At 45.1% G+C, this 18,450-nt stretch overlaps 1 protein-coding gene across 7 annotated transcripts in view; it reads left to right on the top strand.

The window, feature by feature from the left end:
* Positions 1-18,450, top strand: part of LOC146822587 (fibrous sheath-interacting protein 2-like) — a 638,078-nt gene that overhangs the window by 454,623 nt on the left and 165,005 nt on the right. For 2 of the 7 annotated variants that reach the window (XM_085606751.1, XM_085606752.1), the window contains exons 2-3: positions 11,369-11,455; positions 11,552-11,805. The exons of the other annotated variants lie outside the window; for them this stretch is intronic. In XM_085606751.1, the coding sequence (XP_085462877.1) occupies positions 11,369-11,401 (33 nt within the window). In that variant the 3' untranslated portion in view covers positions 11,402-11,455; positions 11,552-11,805. The remainder of the gene's footprint in view (positions 1-11,368; positions 11,456-11,551; positions 11,806-18,450) is intronic. 7 annotated transcript variants of the gene reach the window in all.

The raw sequence follows: 18,450 nt of genomic DNA, 5'->3' as shown, positions 1-18,450 counted from the left end.
TAGGTGCATAATGCTCCCCATTTTTCTTTGACATGGTCGATTTTGTGTTTGTTTACTGTTTGCTTTGGGGAGGAACATATTGTGCGGGAGGGAAAAGCCGGGGGCATGTTTTGAAGGCCCTCCTCCAGTTTATTAATACTCTCTTTACTCCCCCGTCTGGTGGGGTTTCCTTTCTTACTCCATTTTCTCTGTTTCTTCTATATTTCGGGTCTGGTTCCGGGGCGACAGGCACACTGCTGGGGGGGGGGGGGCGTACTCATCTGCAGAGGTGCAGGGTGGGGGGTTGGGGGAGGGGATTCTTTAGTTTTTTACTTTGTTTCTATGGCCTCCTTTTTCTTCTTTGTCTTCTTTTCTGGGGTCAGCACGGTAGGTCTCCTTTGCTGCCAATCACTGCTTTTTTATGTGTGCCTCAATTTCCGTGGTGATTTCTGGGTCTTAGGGCAGGGGACTGCAGGCGCAAATGGCCGTGATATTCCTCCACATCCTGAACCTCCTGTTTTAGCGCCATTGCCTGGATAGATTGCTGTTTATTGTTGGCGTTTACTATTCTGCCTGCCATTTTTTGCTGCTGGGAAATTGTTTGGCACCTGATCCTTCTATCCCCTATTATAAAATGAAAACCTTTTGTATCCTGGTCCCTATTTGGGCTGTTCAGTGGCCAAGAGTATGCTAGCATGGAGAATCTGCTCCCCGAGGTGCTGCCTGTGATTAAAATTTGCTTCTGTTACTCTGACTGCTTAGCGGCAGGCCCCGGGGGTTGTAGGCCCATACTTGTCTTTTGTTGAAATGTCAATAAAGGTTTTTACAAAAAAAAAAAGATATACGGGGGAGTGGTCTGACCAAGTCCTAGGTAGGTGTTTTATCTGTACTACTCATGCATTCACGTCCTTTGTGACCAACCAATAGTCGATACGAGACCACTTGTTGTGCATATGAATTACATGTACCTTCTTTGGAACCAGGGTGCCGTAATCTCCAGATATCTGTGTGCCCCAAGGTTAACATACCATCATGAATCAATGCAGCAGCTCTCTTAGGAGTGGGGTCCGCCGCGGACAACCTGTCCACAGCGGGGTCCAGAATCACATTGAAATCACCCCCGCAAATAATAGTGGAGGGAGGCAGATTGTAAAGCTTACCCCATAATGCACCATAAAAGGCGGGATCGTCAACATTCAGTCCATACACTTTTACAATTACTATCGACCTACCATATAATGTTTCCTGCACTATTATGTGTCTGCCACCGTCATCTTCTACATGAATCGGTACAAAGGGGGTCCCTTTCTTAATCAAAATCATTGCACCCCGCGCATGCGAGGAGTAGGACGCAGCCAACCTCACCCCCGCCCATCTAGTGGCTATGGTGGAAACCACCCGCTTAGTGAGGTGAGTTTCTTGCAGAAGGGCTTTCTGGATGTGATGGCGACCCAGATAGAACAGTACCTGACAAACATTTTTGGGATTGTTCAGCCCCCTGACATTCCAGCTAAGCCACGATATTGTTGAGACTTTGGATTCAGCCATGTCCCAATTGCATGATATGGTGTCTGTGACAGTGCCAAAATAGTAGCTCGGTATTAGCCATGCCAAACCAGTACAATGCAGCCAATGCGCTATCCACAAAACATTTCTCCCCTACAACCCCACCCACTCACTCCAGCAATGGAAACCTGCTGTGACATCCCCTACCATTTAACAACTGGATGGTTGCATACCTGAAAAAGCGAGCCGAAAATTAAGGAACTTAGAAATCATCGCAACCCAGGCACCAAGAGGTGCTCTAACCTAAGCAAAAACTTTGTGGGTATTTCCCATACAGTGGGACGCTAGTAGCCAAGGTCACCCCATCGAAACAGGGTGGGTCGCGATATAAAGTGAAAGGCTAAACATAGATGAGCATGAACACAGTGCAGCGGCTCTAACCCAGGATTATCTTTGTATACCATCATAACACATCAGGCAGCCCAACGCACTAAAATCAAAAAACAGCAGATAGGTACATATGGCCTACATAACCTGTAGGAAAATGGCATTAGGGCCTATTTTGATATATCGGTTACAAAACACAGGAGCTAAGTAAGAACAAAAAGGGGCGCATGCAACATATATCTGTCACCAGTGAACCACACAGCAAGAATGGGTAAACAACTCTGCCAATCTCACACAATCAGCCATCAGAGTCCGAGTCCTCTCCTCCCTCCTGCCTCAGCGCCTGCCGTTCAATCTGTCGAATGTACCGAAGTGGTTCCTTGGGTGCCGAGAAGATGCGCTCTTTCCTGTCATGTTGAATCCGTAGGCGAGCTGGGTACAACATTGCGTATTGGATGTGTGAGGATTGCAGTTTTTTTTTGATAGAGTGAATCTCCCTGCGCGCATGTTGCATCGCTACGGTGAAATCGGGAAATAGATCCACCTTCATTCCCTGGTAATTCAAACTGCCTTTCCCTCTGGCCAGGCGAAGCGCCGTGTCCCGATCGCGATAGTTCAGAATCCTGGCTATAATGGGACTGGGCGGTGCCCCAGGCACAGGTCGGGCAGCCAATGAGCGGTGGGCTCTCTCAACAATTAACACTTTTGAAAAATGTTCCAACCCCAGTAATGTTGTGAGCAGTTTCTCCACATATGATTCCATAGGCCCGTGTTGGTTGATTCCGAAATGCCAGTTATACGTAGAATGTTCCTTCGGGACCAGGCCTCAATATCCTCATTCTTAGCTCGTATTACCTCCAGTAGCTTCTCCATGCTAGCACAGGATGTGCTGACCGCCTCCACACAATCCTCCGTGGTAGAGATGCGATGTTCAGCCTCTGCGAGCTGTGTATCATGTTTGTCCAGCTTCGTCGCCATATTGTCTATGCGCAAATTCAGATGGTCTATCTTGGCATCGATGGCGTGAAGGCTTTGTTGCATATCCATCATCATACGCTCCAGTTTAGTGCTGGAACCAGACTCCGGATCAGGCTCAGTGTCGGAGGCATTTGGGGTTTGGGATTTAGAGGTCTTTTTTTGGATCAAAGGTCAGTTTGCTCTGGGGTCTATCCGTTCTCCCCTACTTAGGCTTGAATCAGAGTTGGTGCACACAGTAAGAGCGAGAGCAAAGGTGGTGGCCAGAGGGAGCTTGTTGCACCGCTACGGTGAAATTGGGAAATAGCTCCACCTTCATTCCCTGGTAATTCAAACTGCCTTTCTGTCTGGCCAGGCGAAGCGCCGTGTCCTGATCGCGATAGTTCAGAATCCTGGCTATAATGGGACGGGGTGGTACCCCAGGCACAGGTTGGGCAGCCAATGAGCGGTGGGCTCTCTCAACAATTAACACTTTTGAAAAATGTTCCAACCCCAGTAGTGTTTTGAGCAGTTTCTCCACATATGATTCCATAGGCCCCGTGTTGGTTGATTCCGAAATGCCAGTTATACGCAGAATGTTCCTTCGGGACCAGGCCTCAATATCCTCGTTCTTAGCTCGTATTACCTCCAGTAGCTTTTCCATGCTAGCACAGGATATGCTGACCGCCTCCACACGATCCTCTGTGGTAGAGATGCGCTGTTCAGCCTCCGCGAGCTGTGTATCATGTTTGACCAGCTTCGTCGCCATATTGTCTATGCGCAAATTCAGATGGTCTATCTTGGCATCGATGGTGTGAAGGCTTTGTTGCATAGCCATCATCATACGCTCCAGTTTAGTGCTGGAACCAGACTCTGGATCCGGCTCAGTGTCAGAGGCATTTGGGGTTTGGGATTTAGAGGTCTTTTTTTGGCTCAAAGGTCAGTTTGCTCTGCTGCCTATCCGTTCTCCCCATACTTAGGCTTGAATCAGAGTTGGTGCACACAGTAAGAGCGAGAGCAAAGGTGGTGGCCAGAGGGAGCACTTCCTGCAGCACAGTGCAGAGCACTATACAGTCAGTAGCGCTACAATGGCGTCCGAGCAGAAATAATACAGTACGGGCGAATACCTACTCGCAAGCAGGTTGGCTCTGCCGATAAATACAGGCACCGTATCATGACACCTGTTGCCCCACTGATTCACGCACACCTCACAGGAGCCACGCACACCGCCCCGCGACCGTCCACCACTACAGTACAGCGCCCGGCAAGAGTAGAATTATGGCTGAGGCTCTAAGGCAGACGGCCTCCGCGATGCTGGGGCCCCTGGTGTTGTAGATTAAGCACGCCGCGCGGAAGCACCCGTAATGGGTTTGGTCCATGGGTGTTCCTCGATGTGCGGCAATGATAGTGTGTCCTAAGGCCTCCGTCGTGTAGTATCATCCAGAGAGCCACAACCTCAAACGTCAGGCCAAGGGAGAGGCAGATTGACGAGCGGCAGCGCCTATCCCGCTATATCAAGGGGATGATATTTACTGCAGCATAAGGGCACCACCACTCACCCGTCTCTGTACAACATGCCCGGCAGCAAGAGCGGCAGCCACCGCGCCGGAGACCACGGCCGGGCAGTTAGTCTCGTAATGCTGCCGCAGAGAACAGGCCATACAGCTGCACAAGAGTCGCCGCGTGTGTTTCGTACTGCTCCTGAGATCACACAGTCATACAGCGGCCGGCCAGGCGAAGGCCTGCTACGCAGATGCCTCACCTCCTCTGCCCGGGCCTACGATGGCAAATGAGCTCCATGATGCGGGGGGCGCACCGGCGCCAGGCAGTTCCGCCACGAAGTACCAGCGCCGGATCCAGGCCGTCGGAGCCAGGCACAGCGACGGGACAGGCAGCGGGCCACTCGGGGAGGTCAGTGCAGAGTCTTACACCGGTGCCGCCATTTTGTGCCCGGGCAGGATGAGGCAAAACCAGCGGTTTCAGGCCCTTAATCTGCAGATTAGCGATATAAAAGTGCACCTCGAGGGTCAGGGAGTCCAGATATATGCAGTGGAGCCATGGATGGCGCCAATGTAGAAGGATATTAGGCGGATGATGATCTCGACTGGCAGAGCTGCACTAAAGTGTGGCCATCTTGCTCCGGGCTCTCTAGCGCCCCCCTGGGAGATCAAGTTAATTAGACTTTTGGTGAATCTCTGGCACAAAGGTTCACAAATGTAAAATCTTGTTGGCAACAGAGATTATAGAACAATTTAGGAAACTGTAATGTCTCTATGAATTCTCAAGACTTGTGATTATTTTATAGCATCTTTTATGTATAATTTTATTTGGTGATTTGTTCGAACACTGCTCTGGGTTATTACAGGTACATGCTGATATAAGGATTTAACAATAAACACGAGCAAATGCAATTCAGAACAATAGTGTAAGAAGTGACCCATTGTTTTTTTCTGTTTTAGCACATAGTACACAAAAGGTGTGCACCGTTTCAAGAACACTTCTGATATAAAGTAATCAAGAGTATGATCTTGGCTGAACTCTTTTAGGTAGGTTAAATAGGAAGTCCGGGGGGGGGGGGGGGAGGGGGGGTTCTAGACGGTCATAACTAGCAAAAGTTTATGATGTACTAATTGTGGTCTTGTTCATGTAGGTGATTGAATCCGAACACTACAATAGAATAACCCTGGAGAAAACCCCTTCTTCATCAGCAACTGAGAGACAATTGGCGAAGTCCAGACCGCAAGACAGCCTCTCGAGAATCCGGTGTTTCCTTGTCTCTCATTCCCTTTTCCCCCTTACCTTCGAGATCAGTGAGGGTGGCAAGTGTGACTTTCCTTGCCGTTCTGATTGGTTTCAGAGGGAGTCGGGACCAAGCAGCATCAAAGAAGAAACAAACCGGAGTACAGGTGGGTGGCTTTGTAACAGAAAGCGAAGCCATTAACAATCCCTTTGTTCCTTCTTCGAGTCTGCAACATGGATCAAGAAGAGATTGCTTTGGAGCCATCCCAGTTGGTCACTTTGGTGCGAAAACTCACAGCAGAAATGCAAGAATGAAGACAGGAAAATCAGGCCCTTAGGCATGAATTAGATAGGACTAGAACTGGGTTTACTAGCTGGAGGGACCCCTACCCAGAGGAAAACAAACCCATAATTTCTCCTTCAAAATTTAGTCCTAATCTTCATAACCTCGCCACATCCTTAGGTTCAAGTTCTGACCAAAACCTCCAAGTAACCACCAGTTCCCAAGTCCAGTCCCTTTGGCAAATCCAGAAAGATTCACGGGAGACAGCAAGCGCTTTAGTACTTTCATGAGTCAGTGTCAGCTGCATTTTATTTGCAAACCGCAGATTTTTACTAATGATATGTCCAAGGTGGCTTTTATTATTTCTTATTTAGGAGGGGTAGCAGCAAACTGGGCTATGGCCTGGGTTGAATCTAATGATCCCATGTTACATAATTTGGTAGCTTTCAAAGCCGCTTGTCAGGTTTATTCGCCAAACATGTTTTCCTTCATGCCTCTGACGAGTTGTTGAACCTACGTCAGGGGTCTAAGGATTTGATAACTTATGTAACCAATTTCAATGGAGTTCTTTCAGAAACACATTGGCCCGAAGATAAGAGTTTCTTTATTTTATCGAGGTCTTAGAGACAATCGTAAAGATTAATTGGCACACATTGTCAATCTGCCTGAGGACTATACAGAATTTCTACATTTAGTGGTTAAACTAGATCATAGGCTAGGAGAGAGAAAGAACGAAAAACCAAAAGGTGATTTCAGAGCATTACATTTTAAAGTAGACAAGAAAGAACCAGAAGACAAAAACACTCATGTAGAACCCATGCAAATTGGTGGACTGAAAGGACCTCTTTCTGCAGAGGAAAAGGAACTCCGAAGAAAGAGAAATCTCTGCCTATATTGCGGTAAAGCAGGACGCTTTGCCAAGAATTGCCAGGTAAAACCAAATAAACAAAAAGGAATAGCAACAACTGATAAACCTATGAGTGATTCGGAAAACTAGGTTTCTCGGTGAAAGAAGAGATTGTATCCCCGAGAACACCCACAGTGCAGATCTCGCAGTACGCTACTAATGTCTTCACTCACACTCCAAAACATTTCACAATCAGATGAACCTTTATTCTTACAGTTCAACACAGACCCAGTTTAGCTGTCATGATAGATTCTGGCACCACTGGCATCTTTTTAGATTTAAGTTTGGCTAACAAATTAGGAATAACACAAGTACCAAAAGCTGAACCAGAAATTGTCAGGGCAGTCGATGGGTCGGTTTTATCATCAGGACTAATTACGTTTCACACAAAACCACTAACAATAGTTGGTGAAAATAGACACCCTGAAGACACAGTGTTTGACTTAATCGATACACCCACTTTTGGCATTATACTAGGGGTTCCTTGGTTAGAAAAAACACAACCCCAAGATAGATTGGGTTAAAAGAACTGTTACCTTTGACTCCTCGTATTGCAGAAACCACTGTTATTCTGACACTCAAGACCCCATAAGTCCTTTATTTTGCTCTGCTGTCCAACAAGACGCTCCGCAAATACCTAAAGAGTACCAAGAATTCTCTGATGTTTTCAATCCAATCCAAGCTACAAAATTACCACCCCACAGGGTTTATGATTGTCGAATAGACCTAATCCTTGACGCCGTGTTACCCTGTAGCAGGATATACTCTCTGACTGAACCAGAGAATCAATATCTAAAAACCTATCTGGACGAGCTTTTAGAAAAAGGATTTATAAGACACTCCACGTCACCAGTCTCTTTGTTTCTAAAAAAAAATCTGGCGATTTAAGAGCGTGTATCGACTATCGCGCAGTTAACAAGGCAACAATAAAAAATCGTTACCCTTTACCTCTCATTCCAGTCTTGTTGAATCAGATTAAAGGATCAAGCATTTACACCAAATTAAACTTGCGGGGCGCTTACCACCTGGTCCGTGTAAAGGAGAAAGACGAATGGAAGACAGCTTTTCGCACGAAATATGGTCTCTTTGAGTATACTGTAATGCCATTCGGTCTCTGCAACGCCACAGCAGCGTTCCAGTATTTTATCAATGATGTCTTACATGATTTGCTTGATGTCTGTGTCATTGTTTATATTGACGACATACTGATTTTCTCAAAGAATGAGAAGGAGCATACCGAGCATGTGCGTTCAGTTTTGCAAAGGTTGAAGGACAATTCCTTATATTTGAAACTAGAGAAATGTGTCTTTAATGCCAAGAAAGTTGAATTTCTAGGATATTGGCTCTCCCCAGAAGGTATAATCCTGGACCCAAAAAAATTAGAGGCAATTTTGAATTGGCCTACCCCGTCCTCGGTTAAGGACACGCAACGAGTGCTGGTTTTCGCCAACTTTTATAGACGTTTTATATCCAACTTTTCTGACATCGTGACACCAATCACACAATTGCTTCGAAAAGGTCAAAAATTTCAATGGAATATTGAAGCTGAAATAGCCTTTGCCAACTCAAAACAGGCTTTCACGTCTGCACCTATCCTTAACCACCCAGATCCTGACAAACCATTCTTTGTTGAAGCGGACGCTTCTCAAACAGCCCTAGGGGGAGTATTCATGCAAAAAAAAGCTTCAACTGGACAGTTACATCCAATTGCGTTTTACTCTCGTAAATTGATGCCCGCAGAGCAAAATTACACCATTGCTGAACGAGAGTTGCTGGCAATTAGGGCAGTATTTCTTGAATGGAGACCTCATTTATTAGGTGCCAAACACACGATTACTATATTCTCAGATCACAAAAACCTCCAGTTTTTTACTGCAATCAAGGCTCTCACTCCCAGAAAAATGCGCTGGTTGTTGTTCTTTAGTGAGTTTGATTTCATCATCACATACCGCCCTATGCAGAAACAACTTCTTTCGGACACGTTATCAAGGTTAGTTTGAGACAAAAATCTGAGGAAATAAAAGAATCAAAAAGTATAATTCCATCAGAAAAAATAGTAGCATTTACTCAAGCAGATACCTTTTTTAGATCAAGGTAAAATGAGTACCCAGGCATTGAATAAAGAGGAATGGTTATCTAATGAGCAAAATTCCATATGTGATGATTATTTCTTTCATAAGAATAAACTGTTCATTCCTCAAAAAGATTTTAAGACAGCAGATTTTGAAATGGAATCCTGATTCCATTATCGCAGCACATCCAGGAATTCATAAAACACTAGAATTATGTCAGAGACTTTTTTGGTGGGAAAACATTAGTCAGGATGTTCAACAATATATTAAGACCTGTCCAGTATGTGCAAAACAAAGGTCCTCCCACCAGGCTCCCACTGGTCCTCTGCAACTCCTGCCAATACCACCACTTCCCTGGCATACTATAAGTTTAGACTTTATCACTGACGTACCCAAATCCCATAATTTTACAACCATTCTAGTGGTGGTTGATCAGCTATCTAAAATGGGACATTTCATTCCATTAAATAAACTACCAAGAGCAATTGAGTTTTGCGAGATTTTCATGAAACGGATTGTAAGATTACACGGACTTCCCAGTAAGGTACTTTCTGATAGAGGCCCCCAATTCATTTCTAAATTTTGGGGTCAGTTATGCAAGAGCTTAGGAATAGAAGTAGCCTTATCCTCTGCTTTTCATCCACAGACGGATGGCCAAATTGAAAAGGTAAATCAGTATCTGGAACAAAGTTTACGGTGTTTGACATCTTCAGTATCGGCAAATTGGGATGAGGTCCTTCCACTAGCAGAATTTTCATACAACAATAGTTATCATGCAGCCCTGGGGTGTTCCCCTTTCTTTTTTACTACTGGTGTACACCCACGATCCCTTCCTACCATTCTTCCAAATTTTGTCAACACAATGCCAGCAGTGACTGAGACGCTAAAAAACTTACTTACTTTACAAGAACAAGCCAAGTGTAGTTTAGCAAAAAATAAACAAAGGATGAAACAATTAGTTGATAAACACAGAACACCAACACCATCTTATAAAGTAGGGGACTTAGTTTGGTTATCAACCAGAAATATTCAACTCGAAGGTCCTAAAAAATTAAAACCCCGATATATAGGACCTTTCTCAATAGCAACAATTTTGAATCCAGTCTCCATACGATAGAATTTTCTATTCATCCAGTGTTTCACGTCTCCCTACTTAAACCACACGATCCTTCCACTCAAAGACAATCCACCACCACCAGTCATCGTAGGAGCTCATGTTGAGTATGAAGTAAAACGTATTATTGATGCCAAACGCTTACATGGTCGATTGTATTATTTAGTTGATTGGAAGGGATATGATGCTTCTGAGCGTTCTTGGGAACCTGATTCACATGTGCACGCCCCACGATTAGTCAGAGCTTTCAATGCTTTACACCCAGAGAAACCCCGTCCTTTAATAAGACCTTTGGGGGGGGAAACTGTTACGAAAACTTGAGTTCATCAAAAGGAAACCTCTGCAATACTGGATTATGTCTGGATGTTGTTTTTTATTTTGGACATATTTGTTATTGTGTTGCAATAACTGAGTATAATGTAATCTGGTGTTAAGTTATCTGCTTTGCAAGGAGCAATGCTTGTTTAAAACACCAAAGTTTAGCAGCGTGGGCACGCATCGGAACACGAGAAGGCTGCACGTGCAAACCGCTGTTACAGCTTCACGCGTGGGTAATTAACTTTGACCGTTGAAGCAGGACACGTGAATGCAGCCGTCAGCTATTTAAACCCCACCCACCCAAACTCGTTGCTTCGCTTCGTGAACAACTTACTCACCTGACTCCGGTCTCTTTTGGAACTCCTGATTCCTCTTCGGATCCAGATTCCCTCGTCTGGCCGGCTCTGCACATTCTTCCTCGATGCTACACAGCGATCGCCAGGACTCTTCTTCCGGCTGATTACCCTTCCGATCCTGACAGCAAAACCTTCCGGTGGCCTGAAAAGGGAGAAGACAAACAAAGGCTTAACAACGTTGCTAGGCAACCCCCCGAAGACTCGGTAACTCTCTTTTTGGTATAGAGTTGACAAGGTAAGAGCTCTTGCGTGGAAAAATGAGAATGGAAGTTCTTAAACAAGTTTAGGCTTTTGCAAAAAAAACAGTTTGTGTTACCGAACATTGTGTACTTAACATTGGAATGTTAAAGACCTTTTTTGTGAACTTGAAAAGAGACAGAGTTTGTAGCCTGATGAAAAGACTTCCTGAAACTTGTTGAGTTATTTAACTTGAGATCACGGATATAGATTTTTGGGGAGATCAAGTTAATTGGACTTTTGGTGAATCTCTGGCACAAAGGTTCACAAATGTAAAATCTTGTTGGCAACAGAGATTATCAAACAATTTAGGAAACTGGCATGTCTCTGTGAATTCTCAAGACTTGTGATTATTTTATAGCATCTTTTATGTATGATTTTATTTGGTGATTTGTTCGCACACTGCTCTGGGTTATTACAGGTACGTGCTGATAAAAGGATTTAACAATAACCACGAGCAAATGCAATTCAGAACAATAGTGTAAGAAGTGACACATTGTTTTTTTTCTATTTTAGCACATATTACACAAAAGGTGTGCACCATTTTAAGAACACTTCTGATATAAAGTAATCAAGAGCATGATTTTGGCTGAACTCTTTCAGGTAGGTTAAATAGGAAGTCCGGGGGGGGGAGGGGGTTCTAGATGAGAATATCTAGCAAAGGTTTATGATGTACTAATTGTGGTCTCGTTCACGTAGGTTATTGAATCCGAACACTACAATAGAATAACCCTGGAGAAAACCCTATCCTCATCAGCAACTGAGAGAGAATTGGCGGAGTCCAGACAGCAAGACAGCCTCTTGAGTGTCCGGTGTTTCTTTGTCTCTCATTCCCTTCCCCCTTCCCTTAGAGATCAGTGAGGGTGGCAAGTGTGACTATCCTTGTCGTTCTGGTTGGTTTCAGAGGGAGTCGGGACAAAGCAGCATCAAAGAAGGAACAAACCGGAGTACAGGTGGGTGGCTTTGTAACACTGTGCTTCTGTTGAATGCTTCTTGTGATGTGGCATGTATCTTTATTTTCTGTTGTGAGTTTCCTTTGAGATGTGCTTAAGTCTGCGCAGGAGTGCCAAAACGCAATATGCTGTGTGGGGACTCGCGCAGTCCCGCTCAGCATATTTTGAGTTCCTGCTTCGCCAGCCATTTCATGGTGGAGCCCCGCCATTAAAAAGGCTGGCAGAGCAGGAACAAAGGGGACCCTAAAAGGCCCCCATCTGGCCCCCACCATGGGATACATTCAGGGGGGCACAACATGTGCCCCCTTTCTGTATCCCCACAAAGTTCCAGCACAGCATGGACGTCTACACCCATACCGTTCTGGAATGTTTTCACCGTTCCTATTGGGGTGCCTGTTTTCCAGGCACCGCCATGGGAAGGCAAAGGACTGCCGAGTATATCACAAGTTGAACCTGTGATATGGTTGACGGTCCTTGCGCAGGTTTAGCACAGCAGAGCTGGCGTTGAGACAGCACCGTTGCGCCAAACTCGTAATCAGGCCCAGAGTCTTGGTTTTTAGAAGAGAGTGTTTTAATCAGGTTATATGTGTTTGCTGTGTTCTTGTGTGGTTGAAGTCTAAGGGTAAAGAGTTGACATTGCCTTCAGGCTTCGATCTATTGGCAAATATGATTAGGGGCCTGATTACGATGTCGGGCAGACTTACTTGGACCGACCGACCTCCTGTCGGTGGTCCTCACCGAACAATTAGGAGGCGGCCAAACACTGTTCGTCGCACTCCTATTCTTTACAATGGGAGCATGCATTCCAAATTAGATGCATACTCCCATTGTAAAACAAAGAGGTTCACTTCATCCCTGCACCCCGTGGCAGGCACCTCGAGGACCGGCGGAGAGAAGGAGCTCCGTGAGGCTTTAGGTGGTTGGCATTACGGGGGAATGCCTCACAGAACCCCGAGGACTCACATAGGGAGCCTACTGGAGACCTCATTCATTGAGCTGGTACGCGAGGCCAAGGCTCCACGAGGTCTCCGAATGTGATTTTAAGAAGTGTCCTTATCGTGTGCCAAGCGACTGTTGTTGCCCTGACGAAATCGCCAGAAAGAATCCAGGCGATGAAACATGTTGGCATTTAAGGAGGGTATGCATATTTAGCAACCTTTTTAAGTATTGAAGTGGGTGCACTCCTAAGGCGGAATAAAGTTTGAACCTGTAGTGGGTGTACCTGTTTCACTTTTTAACCTTCACTATTAAGTCGCACTACTTGTTTTTCTTTTGGACACCTCTTCTTTATTATTATTTTGGAGCGTGATGGCTGCCGATGATGAGAAGAGTGGACAATGCTGACGAGTACCAGCCAGCAAGCTCAATTGGGGTTGCGCACGTGAGGTGCCATCACGTCTCTTTCACATTTTTTGCACATTTATGTGTTCTTTCACGGTTTACTCATTAGTTAATTGAATTGAGAAACCCTAGGTGTACTACATTTGAGTTTAGACACCTTCACGATCATTTGTGAGACTGCTGGGAGTAAAACCATTTATTGTTTTTCTGTTTTTTAAGAAAGTGAAGGTAGCTAACTAGTTGGCAACTACCCCAAAAGATCTTTTGACTCGGGGCAGTACGAAAGACCTACAAGGTTCGAACCAACCTGTATGGCATAAAATACCTTCTGACACCCAGGTCTTTGTTGTGATAGACTGTTTGAGTGGAGGGCGACCTGGGCTTCTTTCCCTCTAGAGCTCCTTATTGTGTACACCTCGAGGTGACTGCCAGGGGGTGCAGGGATCAACAGGGGGGCACCATAGGTGCCCCTTCAGCCTCCAACGGGAGGCCTTGCACTCATGTGGGCCCTACTGGAGGCCCCCAAAGTCGACTTCCGATAGCCTTTCTGTGTCGCAAAGGCCGGCACAGAAAGGCTGTTAAAATCCAAGACCTTAATCCCTCTTACAGAAAAAAACGCCCTTGAGATTACTGGCCCCTTTCCAAATGGCAGACGGGCTTTTCGAGCCCATTGAAAGCCATTCAGAAAGCCTATTCGGATTCCTTTCCCACCGACCACATCATAATAGGTTGGTCGGAAATTAATCCGAACGGGACATTACGATGCGGTCGGAACGGCTCTAAACGACGGTCGGAACCTTTTCCAACCGCATTGTAGTCGGCCCCTAAGTTGTATTTTAATTTGTTGAGGATGTAGATCTTGAAAGATTTGTTGCATGGTTGGTTTGGTTGTCCACTCTGGGCAAGTCTGGAGTGAAGAGGATCAATGGAGATGGCTGTGTGTTTGATGCAGAAGATGGGCTGTGGTGCCTTCCAAGTGGAATTGGTTCTGGCTGTGCCGTTGAAGTTGCTACTTTGGTGTGTTTTGTTAATTTGGTAGACTGTTTGATTTTGATATTTTTTCTAGTAGGCTGAGAAAAACGTACATCATTGTCTTGTTGTTGTGTCACCTGGGAGATTGATGTCCAAAGTACGATGCAGTTGTAATAACTGGTTGAAGCTGTATTTTTGAGGTCAGTTGGGCGGGAGGGATGGATCCCCAGTGCAGACTTTGCCAGCTGGAGATTGAAGATCTGTGCTACAGAGAGTGACAAGTAATAGGAGAGAAGCTACAAAGAGTTGTTTGATCATTGTTCCAGGAGTGGGGACTTGTTGACACAAAGTTTTTGAACTCCCGGCATCTTGACTGCCATTGAGCGGTAACCTCCCTCTGGAGGCCATGGCTGACCTGACTACATCTCAGTGAAGCTTTTATGCTACTATATCTGGACCTTGCTACTTTGTTCCGTATTGACGTAATATCCCTTATATTGGAAAGAACTTGGCATCTTTCATAGAAGCCCAGGCCTACAACCCTCTTGGACCTTGTTCGTCAGACTGACTGAAGCTCGTGTTTTTATATATCTATACTTCCGCCTCTGTGATTTTGGCTGCCGTCCTGGCATTCTAGCCCAGGTCCTTCTTTCTCCTTTGCCTGCACACGATCTTGTCGCCCTGAAGAAGGTGTGGCCCTAGCCAGGGTCTGACACCGAAACGCGCGTCGGCGCCAGAGCCTTGTGCTCCCTCTGCTTGTGATTGTGCCTTGGAAAATTAACTTGAACATAATTTGTTCTAGTGCTATAATACTATTATCATCTTATTTTGAATGTGCTTTAGCATCCTATATTTTTTGATGTTCTTATGTGATGTCAATTTTGTTCTGTACCATAAGACTGTGTTTAGTATATTTTAATGTGTTATTGTGTTGGAATGTCTGATCACGTATGAGTCTGTGTCTGGTTGTTCGTTTAATAGTGTGTATGTGCAGCTTAGGATGTCTACTATATTAGTATGTGAATTATTCTTGTCTGTAATGTCTTTTTTATGATATTGATGAAATAAATTAAGAAATATGATAGTCCATTGGGGATAAGTCTTTATGATATTACTGTGAAAGGTACGTCTCCCATGGACTGTTTTGTATTAATCAGTGACGTACTGCACTAGACTAAATAATTTGTAGGCAGAGTGTTTGTTTTGATTGTTTCCTGCTTGTTGACACATGGGTCAGACAGTGCTAGATGGTATCACGTGGGAACCAGGACAGGTGTGTGTGTGGAGTTGGGGAGAGGGAAGCCAAACTTCTGTTATGACAATAGCATCAAATCAATAGTAGTGGTGGTGCCTACCAGCACACTACAAGCAGGATGGAGAAGTGTACTTTTGTTTTTATGAAGTTTTGTGGTGAGAGTAATGTTGGGAAGGTTGTTTAAGTGGTCCACTGACAAAATATCCCCTCTGAAAACATCGCCCTACCAAAATATTGTGACCTAAATATCGTTGTCAAAAATATCGTCATCCTGTACTTATAATGGGGAGTACAAAAATATTGAAATAAAATATCGTCATCAATATTATTGTATTAAATATCGTGTTTTATATATACATTTAAATATTAAATCTAATAAATAGTGACATTAATTTGATACAGATAAAATAGATTTAATGTATATTTAAACAATTAAACTTATTTTTTAAAAAGTTAAATACATATTTATATCAATATATATATTTTCATATATCTAGTCAATTTTTTTTTTTAACCTAATAATTTCAGAACTTTCAAACTAAAGTAGCAAATATATATAGGTAGTTATAGTTAGGACCTAGCTTCCATAGGAAAAGCGTTTTTTGGTTTGCCAATATCTTTGGCGCAGTTTGACAAATCTTCACAAAGTTTTCAAAACTAATGTGGCGCTCCAGTCAGCTCCTGTCTTGAAAGTTTCAGGGTGATTCGTCAAGCGGGGGCCGAGAAAAAAGGGGGGGGTCCCAAAATGCGTTTTCTCTATGTTAATTTTCATAGGAATCTTTTGCCGCTACTACAGCCCAAACTGCTGAACGGAATTACACCAAATTTGGCAGAGCGGTAGCTCTTGGTAGAGAGTGCACTCTTTGCTTTAAATGGTATTAATCCGTTCAGTAGTTCTTGAGAAAATGATATTTAGAATTGATTATTTATCTAGTGACCGCGGTGGATCCGCGAACCCTCTCGAGCACAAGCTTGATTATGATTGGCTGCCAGCACTTCAAACCAAGAAGTGTTGGCAGCTATCTTGTGACTCGGTAACACAGAGTCACAAGAAAACAGTATCAAACCAGAAAAGGGGCCAGGGTAGAGACACCCTGACCCCCAAAGCCTGCTCAGGGGGCCCACAAGTACCCCCAGGCCCAAAAAAAGCATTTTTTCTTTTTCGGCTGGAGTCACGCTGGGTGCGCGAATCCGGTTGAAAATGTAAAACAAAAAAAACCAAAGCGCAGACTCCCGCGCTTCGTTTTCCTTGAGCCCCTGTGTGGGACAGGTCCCGTGGGCAATCCAAATTTATGCAGCAGGGGCCTGCGGGGGCCCCCGCAGCCCCAGGGACTGCCACCTCCCCGGGGCTCAAAACCTATTGAAGTGGGCTCCTGCCCCCCCACACTGCCCAGGAGACCGCCACCTCTCCGGGGCTCCAATACATTTAAAGAAGTGTTGTGGGGCTTCTACCCCACCCCACACTGCCCCAAGCACCACCACCACCACCACCTCAGGGCACTAATTATTAAAATGCAGGATTCCGTTGCGGCCCCTTGGCCCCGGCGACTACCACCTCCCCGGGGCTATGTTTACATTGGGAGGGGGGCCGCGCGGCCCCCCTCCTTGAGCCCTCCATGGCCCTGGAGACCGCCATCCCCAGGGCCTGCTCTGGCAATGTCCATGGGTGCCCATCCCCAGGGCATTGCCGTTTGCTATGACAGCCCTGTCATAGCTAACACTGCTTTGCTTGGTAAACCTGCTCTCGCTTACACAAAGCAAAGCAGAATTTCTTTCGGGCAAAGGGAGCTGCATGTCAGCATTGGGGCTCCCCCCGTGGTCCCCCAACGTAAGGTCAGGCCCCAGGGGATGGGGTCCCCAGGGCCATAATTGGCCTCCGGGGGGGGGGGGGGGCATGCGCCCCCCCCTCCAAAATAAAGAATAAAAAAAGAAAGGCTGGCCAGGCCCCGGAGGATGGGGTGGGGTCCCCGGGACCATAATTGGCCTCAGGAAATTAAAAAGAAAGGCTGGCCAGGCCCCGGGGATGGGGTCCCCGGAGCCAATAGTGACCCAGGTAAGGGGACCACACGGCCCCCCTCCCGAAAAAAACCCTAAAAGTGCATCATGTTTTTCGCACATATAAATACTGCCAACATGTGTTGCTTGTTAAAATGACATAGAAGAGCTACTGCCATTTTATAAAACTTGCAATTAAAGGTACAGTTCTTTTTATGAGCAATCCCTTGTGGAAAAATGTATTGCACTTGGTGTACTTTTAGGTTTATAAAGGCTGCAAGGACAGCCAAAACAAGTTCTTGTTATTTGTGAAAGGCAGTGCTGCCAAATAAAACAAGGCATTTCGCACACATTTCAAGTGCAGGCTTCTTCTGGATCTGAAGTGGAGTGGTTGTGTTATATAATCACCAAATAACTCCTCCTGATGAAAGAGCAGAGGCCACACAGGGGAACCATGTGAGCACTTTTATTTAATAAGCGGCAAATGCATTTCGGCCTAAAGGCCTTCATCAGCACCAAAGTGTTCAGGAGGCTTCCAACACCGCATTTAATATGTCCTGCCGCACTACAATTGGTGAGAGCCCGCTCCGTCCCTCAGATGTTCACTCACCACTCACAGTTCATGGAGTTCTTGTGAACTGCAAAACCCAGAATACACTTTATCCCAGGTAGGTGGTGCGTGGGGATTGCTTTGATAATGTCCCAGTGGTTGTTGCGGGATGCATGGTAATCCGCGGTGTTAGTGAGACCCATATGCTGTTTAAATTAAAGTCCAAGTGCCTCCTCAAGTGTCCCCAAGACCGTATATACACATACATATATAATTACATATACCAAGAACATCAATTATTACAAACAATCTATTTTAATTAAAATAAAAAAGTAAACAACATACATGTCTTACAATTTAATAGAAATATTTGACATTAAAAACATGAATAAATATTATAATTTTAAATTAAAAAAAAAAAACACAAAGGTGCCAATTCCGATCCTGTAAAACCCAGGTATGAACCGTCGGATGGAGCGTTTTCTCCGTCCGACTCGTACCCGGGAAAAACACCTTACAAACCCGCAAGTAC

Source organism: Triturus cristatus, chromosome 5_2 (genome assembly GCF_964204655.1).
Source record: "Triturus cristatus chromosome 5_2, aTriCri1.1, whole genome shotgun sequence".
NCBI classification, from domain to species: Eukaryota; Metazoa; Chordata; class Amphibia; order Caudata; family Salamandridae; genus Triturus; species Triturus cristatus.
This window is presented reverse-complemented; position numbering and strand designations above follow the sequence as displayed.